This window comes from Myotis yumanensis, unplaced genomic scaffold (genome assembly GCF_028538775.1).
Source record: "Myotis yumanensis isolate MYYU_CA2020_CCGP unplaced genomic scaffold, mMyoYum1.0.hap1 SCAF_4, whole genome shotgun sequence".
Taxonomy (NCBI): Eukaryota; Metazoa; Chordata; class Mammalia; order Chiroptera; family Vespertilionidae; genus Myotis; species Myotis yumanensis.
This window is the reverse complement of record NW_027223755.1, coordinates 67,796,090-67,813,150: the sequence shown is the minus strand read 5'-3', so window position 1 is coordinate 67,813,150 and position 17,061 is coordinate 67,796,090. Positions and strand designations below refer to the sequence as shown.

General features: G+C 35.9%; 1 protein-coding gene and 1 pseudogene across 6 annotated transcripts in view; one reads left to right on the top strand and one right to left on the bottom strand.

Annotated features, from left to right (window-relative positions):
* The window catches only part of AP3S1 (adaptor related protein complex 3 subunit sigma 1), a 53,784-nt gene that overhangs the window by 13,286 nt on the left and 23,437 nt on the right, over positions 1-17,061 (bottom strand). For 5 of the 6 annotated variants that reach the window (XM_070412495.1, XM_070412493.1, XM_070412497.1 and 2 more), the window contains exon 3: positions 13,355-13,466. The exons of the other annotated variant lie outside the window; for it this stretch is intronic. In XM_070412495.1, coding sequence (XP_070268596.1) covers positions 13,355-13,466 — 112 coding nt within the window. The remainder of the gene's footprint in view (positions 1-13,354; positions 13,467-17,061) is intronic. 6 annotated transcript variants of the gene reach the window in all.
* LOC139008386 (cytochrome c-like) lies at positions 9,413-9,788 on the top strand (annotated as a pseudogene).

Below are 17,061 nucleotides of genomic sequence, written 5' to 3'. Positions count from 1 at the left end.
TGGTCTCGGGGTTGGGCAGCACCAGGGCTGAGGGGGTGGGGGTGGGGGTTCTGAGCTGCGCCCCCAGCCCTGGTGTGTGGTGTGTGTCCGCTGGGGCTGGAGGCTTGCTCTGAGCTGGTCATGATGTCCTGGCCTAATTTGCATATTTCTCTCTTATTATATAGGATATAATAAAAGCCTAATATGCAAATTGTCCTCTTGGGCGCTCGTTCGACCAGGAGTTTAACTGGGAGACCAGGAGTTCAACCAGGAGGCCAGGAGTTCAACCGCTCACTATGATGTGCGCTGACTACCAGGGGCAGCACTGAATATGGTGGCCACTGGCAATGTGGTGCTGGCAGCAAGCGGCAGTGGAGGCACTCTGGTACTGATAGGTCCGACAAGAGCGGGACCGCAGTGGGATAGTGGAGCAGGTGAGTGGGTGGTGCCAGGCTAAGGCGGGTGTGAGCGGGGGCCCAGGTGCTGCCCAGGGCCCAGAGGTCAGCTGGAACCTGCCCTTCCACTCCAGACGCTCGTGCTTTAATCGCCAGCCAGGCCGAGGGACCGTACCCATGCATGAATTTAATTCACCAGGCCTCTAGTTATGTTATAATAATAGATGCAATGTTATCATAATAAAACAACAGCTTGCAACAACAGATGTGAGCAGGACTGTTCCTAGCATATTGAAATGTATGGTCACCCTATTCATAGGTGATCCAATGGGACAAAGAGTAAATTCTAAATAGCAGGTTTCTTGCTATAACTGCTCTTCAGTAAAATGTCATAATTACATATTCTTAATTTAGGAAAATAATTCCTAAGACTTAATGCACTCAAATGTTAAATTTGGCTTTAAAGAAATCAAAGACCCTCTTCAAAAAACTTTCCAATATGAATAACACATGGACACAGACAGTATGGTGGTAGAGGTATGGGGTGGGAGGGCAGGGGCAGGTAATAAAGGGGTCAGTGGGAGAAAAAAGGAGACATATCTAATACTTTCAACAATAAAGATTTTTTTAAAAACTTTCTATTACTTTTCTTTTCATTTAGCAAAATTGCTTAATATAATTAGAAATCTAGAGCCCCTCAAATAGATACATACTGTCAATCTGTTACATGGAGAAGGCCAATACAAAACTAATAATCTATAAACTGAAGTAAAAAATATAAGAAAATAAATTAATGGTTCTAGCCAGAACAAAAAAATAATAATAAAGTTGCTATTGCACCCTATTTCACAAGGAGAAATATTTTTTTAAAAGCAAAACACTAGTAGTGAATAGTAAATAGCACCCTCTTGTGTTTCATTTTTAAAATGATATAAAATTTAAAGTCAATTTCAATATAACAATTATTTACTAAATAGCTACTCATTAATCTATGGCTTTAAGGAATTCAAAGACTAGTGGAAGAAAAATTATTTTTAATTTACTAAGAGAATTGTGTTTTACATTTTCCTTCATTTTAATAATACCTAGTTTAAACAAAATAGCTATTTAACTCTAAGTCTCAGTTTCTTCATTTGGGCATATTCATGGCACCTATCCCATAGAGTTGTTTTAGTGATTAAATGAATAAATATAAAGGGCTTCAAACAGTGTCTCACTAAATAAAGTAATACATATACATTAGCTAGTACTATAATACTATATATAAAATTTCTTTCTGAGTTTGGGGACTTTGGTTAAATTTCAGGAGGACTTTATCCTACTGTTTCTAAGATATAATATTAAATGAAGTACATAAATGTAAAACTAACAAGTTATACGATAGAAAAGGTCTTAAGCCCAAGAACAGTAGGAATAAACTTAAGAATACAAATAGAATGGCAAATAGTCTAAAAAAAATATTTTCTTAGCAGCAAGATATTCTAGAGCAGTGGTTCTCAACCTTCCTAATGCCACGACCCTTTAATACAGTTCTTCATGTTGTGGTGACCCCCAATTTCATTGTTACAAATTGAACATAATTAAAGCATAGTGATTAATCACAAAAACAATATGTAATTATATATCTGTTTTCCAATAGTCTTAGGCGACACCTGTGAAAGGGTCGTTCGACCCCCAAAGGGGTCGTAACCCACATGTTGAGAAATGCTGTTCCAGAGAGATAACTGGTTTCACTCAAACCAAGAATAAAATATGCCACTAAAAATATACCAATAAAGCTAGGGAAGAGAGACTGAACTTAAGTACCTTTAAAGAAAAATTATGAATGTAGCCTAGGTACACACTCCAATGTATACCACTGAATAATATTCATAACCTTAAAGGTATGACTGGATTTGCACTAAACCTGACCCGGACACTAATGTGCCAATGATTATAATCCTAGTAGAAATAGAGATATTTATTGTGCATATACTATGAGAGAGAGAGAGAGAGAGAGAGAGAGAGAGAGAGAGAGAGAGAGATGAGAAACTTCAATCAGTTGCCTTCTTGTATGCACCTCAACCAGAGATCAAATCGGCAACCTAGGTATGTGCCCTGAACAGAATTGAACCCACAACCTTTTCGTGTATAGGGCAACACTCCAACTGAGCCACATCAGCCAGGGCTAAATTTTCAATTTCAATATGAAGGAATTAAGAGTTGATGAAGGGACTACCTGTATTTTATATTCATGTCATAATGATTCTGAAAGAGATCACATCACTGATTCTTTTTGTGCGATTATTTCTCTTAGAAAAGGTTAGTAATGATAAACTATCATTTATTGAGTCTATACTATTACGGCAGTGTTACTGTTCCCAGTGCTTTAAGTAGATTATTTTTTAACCCTTCACAGTAATCCCATAAGGCAGGTATTTTTATTAACAACTATTTACTGAAGAGTAATCTAAAGCAAAAAGTTAACTACTAACACAGTTATGTAGTGAAGTCTTTATTAAATTCCAGAAAGTCTCACTGCAGAACCAACATTCTTATTTACTAGGAATAATCCTCTCAACAACAATAAAAAACAGCACTTTGTTTTCAATGTAGTAAAAAGTAATTATTTAGAATATTTGGAAAATACAGAAAAGTATAAAGCAAATTTTTAAGTTTCCATATTTTTACCACCCACATTAACCTAGAATTGTACAAAACAAAAACTGCTTGTACTATAGGAAATTACATTGTAGCCCCTGCATTGAAGTGATTTAATATTATTTGTATGTTGGATTTAGAAATCTAAGGAAGAACTGGGGCTTTTAGTTTGTAAGACTAATATATCAAATGTTAATTTTAAAAATGAAAGTAGCCTCTGATTATTTCTTTTTCTGCACAAAAGCCAATCATGATAACATTTTAAAACACATATTGATATAAATTATTAGAACTATATTTAAACTTCCAAGCAAAAGTTGATTTAAAAAATGGTATCTGGCCCTAACTGGTTTGGCTCAGTGGATAGAGCGTCTGCCTGTGGACTGAAGGGTCCCAGGTTCGATTCCGGTCAAGGGCATGTACCTTGGTTGTGGGCACATCCCCAAGTAGGAGGTGTGCAGGAGGCACTGATCGATGTTTCTCTCATTCCCTCTCATTGATGTTTCTAACTCTCTACCCCTCTCCCTTCTTCTCTGTAAGAAATCAACAAAATATATTATAAATAAATAAATAAATAAATAAATAAATAAATAAAAGTGATATATGGCCTTGCAAGATAGTCTACCTATAATTAAACATGGTACACTTGATGTTTTGATCATTGATTTCAAACAAAATAAAATGAACAAAAATCTTAGAAAGTTTTCCACTATACAATTTTGACTAATAAGTACATAAGGCATGATGGGAAAATCACTATTTGGCAAATACTACAAATAATAATTATTTTGGGCAAGAGTTATCAAGAAGTTAAATTAATGACCAAAAACATGATTAGGAAAAGAGTATTTATGTAGTCTCTAAATTACTCCCTAAAAAATACTTTTAAGCACAAAGGGAAAATGGAAGTTTACAGTAAACCTGACAGGTACTATTTTAACCAAGAAATCAGAATAAATATCACAAGTAATGGGACAAAAATGATATCATGTACCTCCTGATATGATGCATTAAAAAGGAAGTAACATCACTTCTATGGTATTCTTGCTAAAAATACGTAACATGATTTAATTATTAAGAAATATCAAACAAATCCAAACTGAAGAATATTCTACAAAATAACTGGCCAGTACTCTTCAAAGAATCAAGGAATGAAAGACATGAATAAAAGACAAAAATTGAAGAACTACTGCAGAGTAAAGGAGACATGAAAACTAAATGCAATATGACCTGAATTGAACTGTGAATGAAAAAAACATTATATTAATGGGACAGTTGGCAAATTTCATATAATGTCTTCAGGTTAGACAATAGTATTGTATCAGTGTTAACTTCCTGATTTTGATCACTGTGCTTTGGTTATATGGACGATGTTAAATTTGGGGAATCTGGATGAAGATAGGATAGGGAAGAATTATTTGTATTATATTTGCCATTCTTTTGTAAATCTGAATTAATTTATAAAAAATAAAAATTTAAGGAACCCCAAAACTTGAATAACCAAACTCAGAGGGAACTCTCCTGCTCTATATCCAATTCCTTCCTGAAAACCTACCATTCTACACTAGGAAATAAAGAATTCACCTTAAAGAGAAACACTATAAGTTAAGTTGTTTCCTCTCTCTCAAACATATTTTGAAGGATAACAATTAAATTTTAAGATGCTTCCAGCTCCAAAATTCTGACCTTAGGTACCTGAGTTCCAAAATACTTCCTTCACCACTATTAAGTGAATAATAAGAATGTCTACTGCATTCTAGGCTCTATGCCATCAGCTTCACATATATTAGCTCTAATTCTTACAATGCTGGCAAGGTAGGTATGAATATCAGCCCCTACAGATAAGAATATTCAGGATGGATAAGGTTAAGTAATTTGCTCAAAGTCATATAACTGTTAGATGACAGAGCCAACAGTCAAATCCATACCATATGACTCCAAACACCAATTTCACACTATGATGCCTCCCAAGAGAACTGTTGAGATGTCAACAAAACATGTAAACTCCAATAGCAAGTATCATCAATTTGATTCCAGGGTTTATCATGAAGAAGTAGCAATGCAAATAACAGAAAAGTAAATTTTACATTTCTAATTATTGAAAATTAGACTTCTCAACAAGAAAAAAAATAAGAAAAAAAATCTTAGAAATGCTGAATCAGTCTAACAGTCTCTAATTCAATTGTTTACAGAAATATTGTTTGGTTTCATATATATATGAAACTTATCTTTCTGAAAATGAAAATTTTTAATACTCTGGTAATATAGTATAGTGTAGCAAGCAGAATTTTCCTAAAATGATCTTCGGCACTCATTCTGGATTACCTGGAAAATAAACCAACTGGGCCAGTGCTCCCTCTTTCGCCAGCAGGAGGAACTGCACCAGAACTCACCTTCCCATGGGATCAGGGTTATATCCACACCCCCCATCCCACAACCGCCCAATAAGAAAGCTGCAACCTCCCACATGCTAGTCAGCTGAGTTTCCCAGATTACACTTAAAAACAGGTGGCAACTGAACCTATACAACCTAAAGCTTAAGTAGTGTATATGTGTCACCTCACTGACAAGGGTGCTTTCAAGCCTACAGAATAATAATGTGGGGTGGGGTGGGGCAAGGCCTCCATTGGCACACCATTCTATGTTAGGTAGCACCTACCTCAGCACAATTTCCTATGAGATACTGGGAAGATTAGGTGATCTTTCTTCACCTAAGTATTCTTGGCTTACAAACTAAGTCTATTTCTTTTTTTTTTCTATTTCTTATCATATAACTCTATCATCATGTAGAATTTATCCAAAGCCATCACACACATATATAGAATAAAAAGATTCACAAATTCTTATAAAAGTGAAAAAGATAAAAGGACTTCTTATCTGATTCAATTTGTATACTAATAATACTTCATATGACTTCCTTAAAAATATATGCTTTAATGATGTTAGCTAAAAATGACTGACATAATTTTTCCACAAGCTTCATGTACAATATCATTTTTTTAATCATCACCTGAAGACATGTTCTTTGATTTTTAGAGAAAGGAGACAGAGACATCGATGTGAGAAACACTGAACACTTGCCTCCTGCACACATACCGACTAGAGCCAGGGATTGAACCCACAACCTAGATATGTGCCCTGACTGGGAATCGAACCTGAGATTCAATGTACAGGATGACACTCCTACCAACTGAGCCACAGCAGCCAGGGACACAATATCTTTTTTAATACCTGTACTTATTCTATGAGTTGGTATTATCATTACCCCCATTTTGCAAAAAAGAAAAAAAGAAAAAAAAATATGATCAAAGAGGTTAAACAACTTGTCCGAAGTTATATACCAGTACAAAGTGGAGTCTGAATGACTTTAACCACTATTAGCTTGCTTTTATTCACTGATCTTTCAGACAATCTCATGAGGTCTATAGACAGCAAATTGAAGCAGGCATAGTTTACAGATAAAAAAAGTCAAGGTCTATAAAGATTAACTGATATGCTCAATTTCATACTAAATTAGTATTAGCAGCCATCCTATCTAATAAAGAGTGAATATGCTAATTGACCCTCACACCATCACAAAGATGGTGGCGCCCACAGCCAATAAGGAGAGAATATGCTAATTGACTACCCCGCCCTCAAAGATGGCGGCACCCACAGACAATAAGGAGGGGCTATGCTAATTGACTTCCCCACCCTCAAAGATGACAGCACCCACAGCCAATAAGGAGGGAATATGCTAATTGACTGCCACGCCCTCAAAGATGGCAGTGCCCACAGCCACAAGATGGTGGAACCCAGTCCCCTCAGCCCTGCCGGCACCCTGCCTCTGGAGTCCCCCAGTCCCCTCAGCCCCCCAGCTGCCCAGGGCCGGCCCAAGGCGCAGGCAAGCCTCAGATGGCAGCTGCAGCAGAGGTGTGATGGGGGCGTCGCCTTCCCTTGATCGCCAGGTTGCCTCCCGCCCCTGAGGGCTCCTGTACTGTGAGAGGGGACAGGCTGGGCTGAGGGACCCCCTCCTCCAGTAACTAAAATAATTTCACACTTGGTACCATAGTAATAACAAATGCTATACATGGAGCTCTAGTTTGTATGTTTATTGTAACATAGCCAAAACTTATCTTTCTATATCTATAGAAAAGTTTAGCTGTTAGTTATCAATTATTTCTAAACTACAACTGAACAAGACTGATGGTGATTTAATTGCTACATGGGGTCCAGTAAACAATTACAGAATTTGAAATCACCTAGTGAATTTTTATGCCTCCATTAGTTTGGCATAACAAATTAATTGAGGACAATATGACTGCTTATAAATAACTCATACAACCAACATTAATATTTAATGAGCTTCTATTCTCACTCTGTAAATATTTTAACATTCCCAATGAAGATATGCTACAATAGAAAGGACTCTAAAAAAAGCTAGCTATCAACTCTGAAATTTGCTTATTTGGCAGTCAATACCACACTAAAATAGTACACATCAGATACAAATAAGGTTACTTTTTCCCCAACTTATAAAGAATTAAAAAAAGGAACAAGAGAAAACAGAAGCTGATTATTCAATTTTAATTCAATTCAATGCCTTTCTCAGATTTTATATAACATATAAAGTCAAATCTGGGACAGCATGCATGTCTTAGAAGCATGAAATCTTTGCATAAAAATATGTCCACGATCATCTGAATGGTCATTTTTAATATTCAAAATACCAAAATTAAACATATATTTAGTAATTATATGTTAATGTTTAATAAGTTTTCTCAATCCGCTTTCTAAAGAACATGCAAAACCAAGAGATTTTGACCTAAACTCTCTTGGTTTATAATTTTCCACACTTACTTTTTACATATCACTTGCCTTTCTCAAAACTAGAGGTTGGACAAAGCAAGAAAATCAGTTCTAAATAAGTTCTGAATAGCTGTTTCATGAAAGAAGGAGAAACAATAAGCTACTTCTTTCCATCTTTGTTCACTCAATGTTTTTAAAGTGACTGACTCATGCAGGAGCATTCCCTCATGATAACCTTAACTCAATAAAATTATTTATAGCAACTACATTTTTTTTACTGTTAGTTAATACGTTACATAGCAACCACTATATTTTATCTTTCTAACTAACTCTTCTCCTAATTAACCTTTGGGTTTTGCTGTCACTTATTTTATAAAAAATGGTAAATATTAAGCATTCAATACTACATGCATTCATTCAACAATCACCTATTGAGGATCTACTACATGCCTGGACCTTTGTACACACTAGGGATAAATAAGTGAACAAAATAAACAAAAATCCTGACCATCACAGAGCTTATATTCTTGTAAGGATAAATGACAATAAACAAGATAAAGTCAGTCAAATATATGGTATACTAAATAGTGGTAGGTACTAAGGAAAATAATACAGCAGAAAAGGGGTTAGAAAATATGAAAGAAAAGGGCTTCGGAATACATATTGAGAAGGTAACATCTGGGTCAAGACCTGAAAGAATGGAGCCAACCATGGAAATATCAAAAGGAAGAACAATCTAGGTAGAAAGATTAGCAAGCACAAATGCTCTGATGTAGAAGCATGCCAGTATGTTTGAGGAACAGCAAGGAGGTCAGTGTGGGTAGAGAAAAAGGAAAAGAAGTAGAAGATGAAGTAAGATAATTAGGGTATGGGGAGGGGAGTCAAATTATGTGGGGCCTCATGGGTCATTTGTAAGGAATTTGGCTTTCCCTTTACTCTGAGTGAGAAGAAAAGCCATTGAAGAATTCAGAATGGAAGAGTGTAAGATGTGACATATTTCAATAGTATCACTTTGGCTGTTTTACTGAGATAAGACCAAAGGGAAAAGACAGTGGAAGCAGAAAGACCAGTCAGGAAACTACTGTTATAATCCAGCAAGAGCTAGTGGTGGCTTGGATCAATGTAGTGGCAATGCAGAGTGTAATAAGTGGTTATATTCTGTATATCCAACAGGATTTGCCAAAGAGATGGGAGAGGTCATAAAACCAATAAAGCAATACAGAAGTAGGATGAAAACCAGGCAAGTAAGGTGTCCTACCAGCCAAGCGAAGAAAAATTTCATGAAGAGAGTGATCAACAATCTTAATCAAATAAAGGACTGATGAAACTGATCAGCAACTATAAGCTGAAAACCTGACTAAAGTGTGTTCCAGACAAAAAGGAAAAGTTGAGACATTTTATACAGACGTCTTAAAAGTGTTTTTGCTGTAAGGGGTGGAGGGAGAAATGAGGCAGTGTCTGGAGAAGGAAGTAGAGAGAGGTCTTTTTTTTTTTTTTTTTTTTAAGATGGGAGAAAATATTATGGGCTAGTGGGAATGATCTAAAAATAGAGGGAAAATGGGAGCAAGTTCAGTTGCACCAATATGGATACGTAGGCGCAGATGGGGCATGTCCTTGGACTTAGAAAGCAGGACGTCTGGCTTGGTGAGTGGGAACCTCTGTGTAACATGCGACCAAAGAGCAATTTAAAAATGAATGATGTTGAGAAGGGCAAGAAGATTTTTGTTCAAAAGTGTGCCTGGTGCCATTCTATGGGAAAGGGAGGCAAGCACAAGACTGGGCCAAATCTCCATGGTCTATTTGGGTGAAAGAAAGGTCGGATCCCTAAATTTTCTGCCAATAAGAACAAAGGTATCACCTGGGGAGTGACGGAGTATTTGGAGAATCCCAAGAAGTATATCCCTGGAACAAAAAATGATCTTCGCTGGCATTAAGAGGAGTGCAGAAAGGGCAGACTTGGTAGCTTATCTCAAAAAAAGCTACTAATGAGTAATAGGTGGCTACTGCCTTATTACAACCAACGTCTTATGACATTTTTTATTTGTACCATATTTAAATTGATCTCATACACCAGAAATCAGATCATGAACAGCTGGTAAAACATTTCTTTTGGGCAGTTCTGATTTAAATAAGATTGGCATGTGGTTAAATTAATATAATCAGCATTTTGAAACTTGATGGTAATTTTGGTTCAGCAAGTGCTATCATTGTTTTCCCCTTCTAAAAATATGATTGGCCTTGATTCATAATGTTTAACTTTTCAGAGAGATGGTGGATGCCATCAAAAACCCTGTAGGGGATTGGTTTTATACTTAGATTTATACAACTGGTGTATTAATATGTTTAAATACTGAGGAAATCCCTTTTCTATTTCTTAGACCAGCAAGACTTGCTTGTATTTCAAGTTGTGCTCATTAACAAGATATGCTGGCAGTGTCCATTTTATCATTTTGGTCCTAACTATGCCAATTCAATTAAAATTCCCTATCGAAACTGTTGCCTTTATCTAAAGAGTTGCCTTTTATTTAATAAAAGGCATTTCAGTGTGATTTATGTATAATACCAAATAAAGAATACTTAACACTTCTCACATTTTATAGATGATCTCTAGGGTCAAATGCTTTTAAAATTCAGCATGAGCCCTAGTCAGTTTGGCTCAGTGGAAAGAGTGTCAGCCCTCAGATTGAAGGGTCCCTGGTCCAAATCCAGTCAAGGACATGTACCTCAGTTCCAGGCTTGATCCTCCACTTGGGGAGGGCGTGTACAGGAGGCAACCAATCGATGTGTCTCTTTCACATAGATCAGTGGTTCTCAACCTTCCTAATGCTGCGAACCTTTTTTTTTTTAAATATATTTATTGATTTTTTACAGAGAGGAAGGGAGAGGGATAGAGAGTTAGAAACATTGATGAGAGAGAAGCATCGATCAGCTGCCTCCTGCACATCCCCTACTGGGGATGTGCCCACAACCAAGGTACATGCCCTTGACCGGAATCGAACCTGGGACCCTTCAGTCCCCAGGCTGACGCTCTATCCACTGAGCCAAACCAGCCAGGCACAATGCTGCGAACCTTTAATACAGTTCCTCATGTTGTGGTGACCCCCAACCATAAAATTATTTTCATTGCTACTTCATAACTGTAATTTTGCTACTGTTATGAATCGTAATGTAAATATCTGATATGCAGGATGTATTTTCATTGTTACAAATTAAACATAATTAAAGCATAGTGATTAATCACAAAAACAATATGTAATTATATATGTTTTCCGATGGTCTTAGGTGACCCCTGTGAAAGGGTCGTTCGACCCCCAAAGGGGTCGCGACCCACAGGTTGAGAACCGCTGACATAGATGTTTCTTTCTGTCTCTCCCCCTCCCTTCCACTGTCTCTAAAAAAAAAAAAAATGGAAAAATACCCTCGGGTGAGGATTTAACATAAAAAATTTTCAACATGACAATATATAGTAGCAAACTTTGCTTATGAATTCTTTAAGTCAGACTAAGTTATAATTCAGGACTGTCTTGAACCAGTTATTCAAAAAAACAATTATAGAATTACTGTATATATTTGTGATTGGTAATGGTGCTGTTGTCAACTTACTAGAAGGATTAAAGTAGAGAATAGATTATCAACACAAAATTGTGAATTTTGTGATCATAAGGCTTAAGATAATTTTTAAAAATCATAGATCAAGAAATAAATAAAAGAGAGGGGAAATGACACAGAAGAAAGAGGGAGAATTGCTATAGCAACGAGGAGAAAACTAGTATATAAGTGGGTGAATTGGCCTTAGCTAGGAGTACAGTGAGTTCACTTCTCATAGAAGAGAGAACAGAGCACATGGACACAGATGTTCTCCTCTGATTGCTTCAATTTTCTCAGTGACCTAGAAAGCAGAGGTGCTAGAAGTGCTAGAGGTTTAAGGAGAAAGGAGAGTGTATCAGTAGTTGCCTAGAGTATGGACCAGTGAATGGACTGAGTAGCATTAAGGACTCTTGGAGATTAGGGATTATGAATTTAAAGTAAAGCCACAGTAAGTATGGTTATGTTTTTTCCCCCTCTTTGTATGTTGAAACGTATAGTTACAAGAAAAAAACTGAGCACTATATACAAGGCTATGATTATCATGATGACTAAGAATTTAAGCTGGGTAAGGAAAGTCAGACATCAGAAGGATTGGGAACAGTGAAAATAAAACAGGTTTAAAAGACTTAAGATCCCAACAGGCTCAAAGATTTGTAGGAGTAACAGAAATTGTGATATGAAAGGTAAGAGGTGGCAGAGAGTGCAAACTGTGAAGTTGAAATGATGGAGGAATTGAAGTGTGAATAAAGACAAGATCAAGAAGTAAGTAGTGAGGTAGGGTAAAGGGCAAAATTTATTGGAGAAGAGGAATTCCAATGTTTGAAGACACCAGTGTACTGAAAGAATTATCCACATGAACACTGAAATCACAAGCAGTATTGAAGTGAAGGCAGTGAATAATTCTTCATTTCTGTACATAATGTGAGCAGAGTTACTGACTGTCTTTATTGTGGACTATCTTTTCAAGCAAGCTTGTCTAGCAAACAGCCTTAGAAAATGGAGAATGTCTCCCTCCAAATCAAAGGGTAGGTTTACTCTTAGAAAATATTATCTTCCTCCACTTCAAGGGCAGACATGCTTAGTGTCCACTATCAAAGATTCAAGTTCCCTAAGGTTGTGGTTCCTCTGCTATCATTCAATCTACTGTGTATGCAGGTATCACATGGCCCTTTTCAAGTCACACTTTGGAAACTGGGACTTGAGGACCCAGTGTAAGCAAATGCTTTTACTTTGGCTACTGCTTTTGCTGCTAGTAATAAAGTCCTTTGTTTCTGGCCCAGAAATCTCTCCTCTTCTGCCAACATCCATGAAACTGTGATAGTTAACTTATTAGCTTGCAAGTAAGATAAAATCTCAGACCCTTGAAAGTTTTTCATAGAATCTCCAATGAATGGAAGGTGGGAATAAAAGATTACTGCAACAGGATGGGTAGAAGGTGGTATAGTTTAATAACGTGAGATAAAGTTTGGAGATGTTTTAGAAGAGATAATGATCTGGAAAAAGCAATGAGAAGAGAAGCAAGGGAAGACCTCCAGGATCAATGTTATAAAGAAAGCATGAGAGGCAATGTTACAGAAGAGGTTGAAGATAAAGAGAAATTTCCTGATGACTGACCTTGAGATCCAGGGACATTATGAAAGATTTTCAGGAGACAGAGAGGAGTGGGTTTTGGGGTCAAATCTGGATACACATGGTAAGAGATTCATGACTCTTGGGCTTCTTATGGTGACTTACATGAACAAGAAAAAAGGAGCGTGATGAAATTAGTTGTGATTAGTCTTAATCAGATTAAGTTAGTCTACGTGTTTTTACATCCTTCCTCCCTCTTTTACCCACCCAATACTACTATGGAATGCTTCATTTCTTACTAAACAAAACATCATTTTAGAAAATTTGTAACATACACATTTTTTTAAATGTAAATGGCAAAATTGTTATTTAAATAGAGGCAAATGTTAACTTACTTGAATTAGATCTAAAATGCCAAGTTCACTTTCTGAAGAATCCACACAGAAGACAAAATATAACGTTGCATAATGTCTATAAATTAGTTTGTTGTCAGATCCTCCAATTAATCTAAATGACAAAACAAAACAATTGGAAAATTATAAGAACAAAATGAAAAACATTTTCATTAGCTCAAGCAAACTGATAATTTACTTAAAAACATTTTATAAAATAAAAGGTAACATTTACTGGCATAGCATTCAAGTGATCTTGTATCAAAGACTGAATAAATTAAGGTGGTTGTTTTCTTAAAAAATGTCAAGTAAAAGATGTTGCTGCTTCATTTTAATTCATTCATTCATTAAACTATCTACTGAGTATATACTATGTGTCAGACACGGATAGTGGATAAGGAGCAATAAACAAACATTATCAGAGTGGAAAGCACTACATAGAGAATCAAAATAAGATGATACCATATTGATGGGTTCATTACTTCAGATTAGATGTTAAGAGTGATATTTAGGCCAAGATCTAATAATAATGAGGCAGCAATGACAGAATTTAGAGAAGAGCATTTCAGGCAGAGTAACTAATAAAAAGGCCATTTCATCAAGAACAAAGTATGGATGTTCAGGGAAGAGAAAGGCGGTCTATAGACAAAGAAAGATTAGTAAGCAATGAGGTCAGAAAGAGGGCAGAAATCAGATGACAGGACATTTGAAAGTGCTTACTAAATTTAATTACATAAGTCACAAGCTTAAGACTGATTAGAAATGAGGGGAGAAAAAAAAAAGAATGACATTTCTTCTTAAATTGGACAGATTTCCCAACAAAATCTCCAAAAACACATTTTGTTTTGAAATATAAATGCAAAACAACAAAAATTGAGCTAAGAGATATTAAATTCTTTCATCCAATGTTTTTACTTATATTTGTTAAAATTACAGCATTTTATAAATAATCTTTCCAAACATCTTACATTTTTCTAAGTACAGTTTAACTATCATAGTTAAGTTTACAATAATTAGTTTGTTCATCTTCTCAAAAGACCCTCTAACACTAACATAAAAGCTAACTGAACACTCAAAAAAGGGAAAATGGTATATATTACTTACTCAGTAAAATAACACTGAAACCCTAGCCAGTTTGGCTCAGTGGATAGAGCATCAGCCCATGGACTGAAGAGTTGTGGGTTTGCCGAAACCGGTTTGGCTCAATGGATAGAGCGTCGGCCTGCGGACTGAAAGATCCCAGGTTCGATTCCGGTCAGGGCATGTACCTTGGTTGTGGGCACATCCCCAGTAGGGGATGTGCAGGAGGCAGCTGATTGATGTTTCTCTCTCATCGATGTTTCTAGCTCTCTATCTATCTCCCTTCCTCTCTGTGAAAAATCAATAAAATATATTAAAAAAAAAAAAAAAAGAGTTGTGGGTTCAATTTTGGTCAAGGGCACATACCTCAGTTGCAGGCTCGATCCCTGGTCCCGGTCAGGCAACCAATGGATGTGACTCTCCCACATCAATGTTTCTCTCTCTGTGTCTCTCTCCCTCCCTTCCACTCGCTCTAAAAATTCAATGAAAAAATATCCTTGGGATGAGGATTAACAAAAAAATAAAATAAAATGGGTAAATAAATTTAAAAAGTAATACTGAATTTATAAGTTCTATAGAAACAATTTATCTTATGTTCTCTAATAGCAAAAGGAGGAATAATTTTTGACAAAAATTTTTTAACTATGCTAGATGTTTATAGAAAAGATTCAATTAGAAAATATGTATACTTTAAAGATTCTCTGACATTATTTTTATAGGTTACTAGAGGCCCGATGCACGAAGATTCATGCAAGAATAGGCCTTCCTTCCCCTGGCTGCTGGTACCACCTTCACTCTGGCCGGAGCGGCCTTTCTGCCTTGGTTCTGGCCCAAAGCTGCCTTTCTGCCTTCCTCCGCTGCCTAGAGGCCAGGAGTGGCTGGGGTGATGTGGAAAGCCTGTGTTGTTGCCATGGCGCAAGTGTCCTGCACCGCCCCCAGCCGCTGGGTGCCTGCATATGCAAATTAACCCGCCATCTTTGTTGGGTTAATTTGCATACTCACTCCTGATTGGCTGGTGGGCGTCGCAAAGGTACAGCAATTTGCATCTTTCTCTTTTATTAGTGTAGATTATTGCAATTGTTCCACGAAAGACACAAAAAGAGCACAAGCAGCAGATTTTGCTTCATCAGAAATCAGCAATTTAGCAGTTGTCTTAAACTTCTGTTTGGCTGTTTTTAAGAAAGGACCAAATTTTGGTGTTATTAAATGGCTATTAATGTTGTTAAAAATGGCTATGAATGTTATTAAAAGAAAGCAAAGATATTAATATGGCAAGTATATATTTATCTTTAAAAATATAATTTCATCTTTAAACTACAGTACAATACAGATAAATACTGATACAAATTCTTATATGGAATGCAATACACCATATAAAACCACAGAATTTTAGAAATCTTCTTAGTCCAAATACCAGATAAAAACTGCGATAGAAGATTTTAAGTTACCTGACCAAAAAAGCCAGCGTGTTAGTGACATAACTAGGACTAAACCAGATGTGTATTCTCATCTCTGATGCAATATTTGCTATCTACTTTTTATAAGGTTGGAAAAGAATAATCACAAAGTCAAGCCATAATTTATAGTTGAAACAGTGCCTGATTAGATCAATCAAGTTTTTGCATGTCTATCATATGCAGCGCACTATGGTGGGTGGTAGTTTCTTATGGGATAAGAGATTAAGAGACTGATATGACAGAAAGTAATAGTGATGGCAAAGACATTAAATTATAAAGGTGTAAGAGAAATAAAAAAATACAATTAAAATATAAAAACAGAAACCAGGTATACCTGTCTCAACTATTAAATTGATAGTCATAAGTTAATAGCAAAATTTACAAATATTTATCAATTTAAGTGCAGCATGATATAACCTTTTATGAAATAAAACTTTCTACATGGTAAAAAGTAATTATGTTCAGATAAGAGTGACTTCTCTATTATCCTATTTTTCATAATATGCATTATATACCTTAAAATACTAAAGTGTAGGCTTCTTTGACTAAACCTGTGATTATTTACAGTGGGACTCGTTAAAGTTCAGTTTTTGAATTGTCAATGAGGAAATTTCTTAATCTTATTAAGAAATCAATTATAGCCCTAACCAGTTTGGCTCAGTGGAAAAGCGAGGCCTGCAGACTGAAAGGTCCCAGGTTCGACTCCGGTCCAGGGCATGTACCTTGGTTGTGGGCACAACCCCAGTAGGGGGTGTGCAGGAGGCAGCTGATCGATGTTTCTCCCTCATCGATGTTTCTAACTCTCTATCCCTCTCACTTCCTCTCTGTAAAAAATCAATAAAATATATTTTTTTAAAAATCAATGATATAAACATGGGGGAACATTTATAAAACTATTTGAGAGCACATTATTTTCATGAACCCCATTAATTTAAAAGTATTTATAATAGTTGGCAAGTTAATTATAAGTAATTTTATTTTTTAAAGTTATTTTTGTTGCAGTATGTGTGACATGTAACACTACAAAGTATAAGTAATTCTTAGTTTCTCATTTAAAATAGAAAAATATATTAGCTGAATTCTAATCTATATACAGAAATGCCTATACATATACACATAGACATAGATTTAAAAAGCAGACTTCAGTCTTGTTTGTAATAATAAAATAAAGTA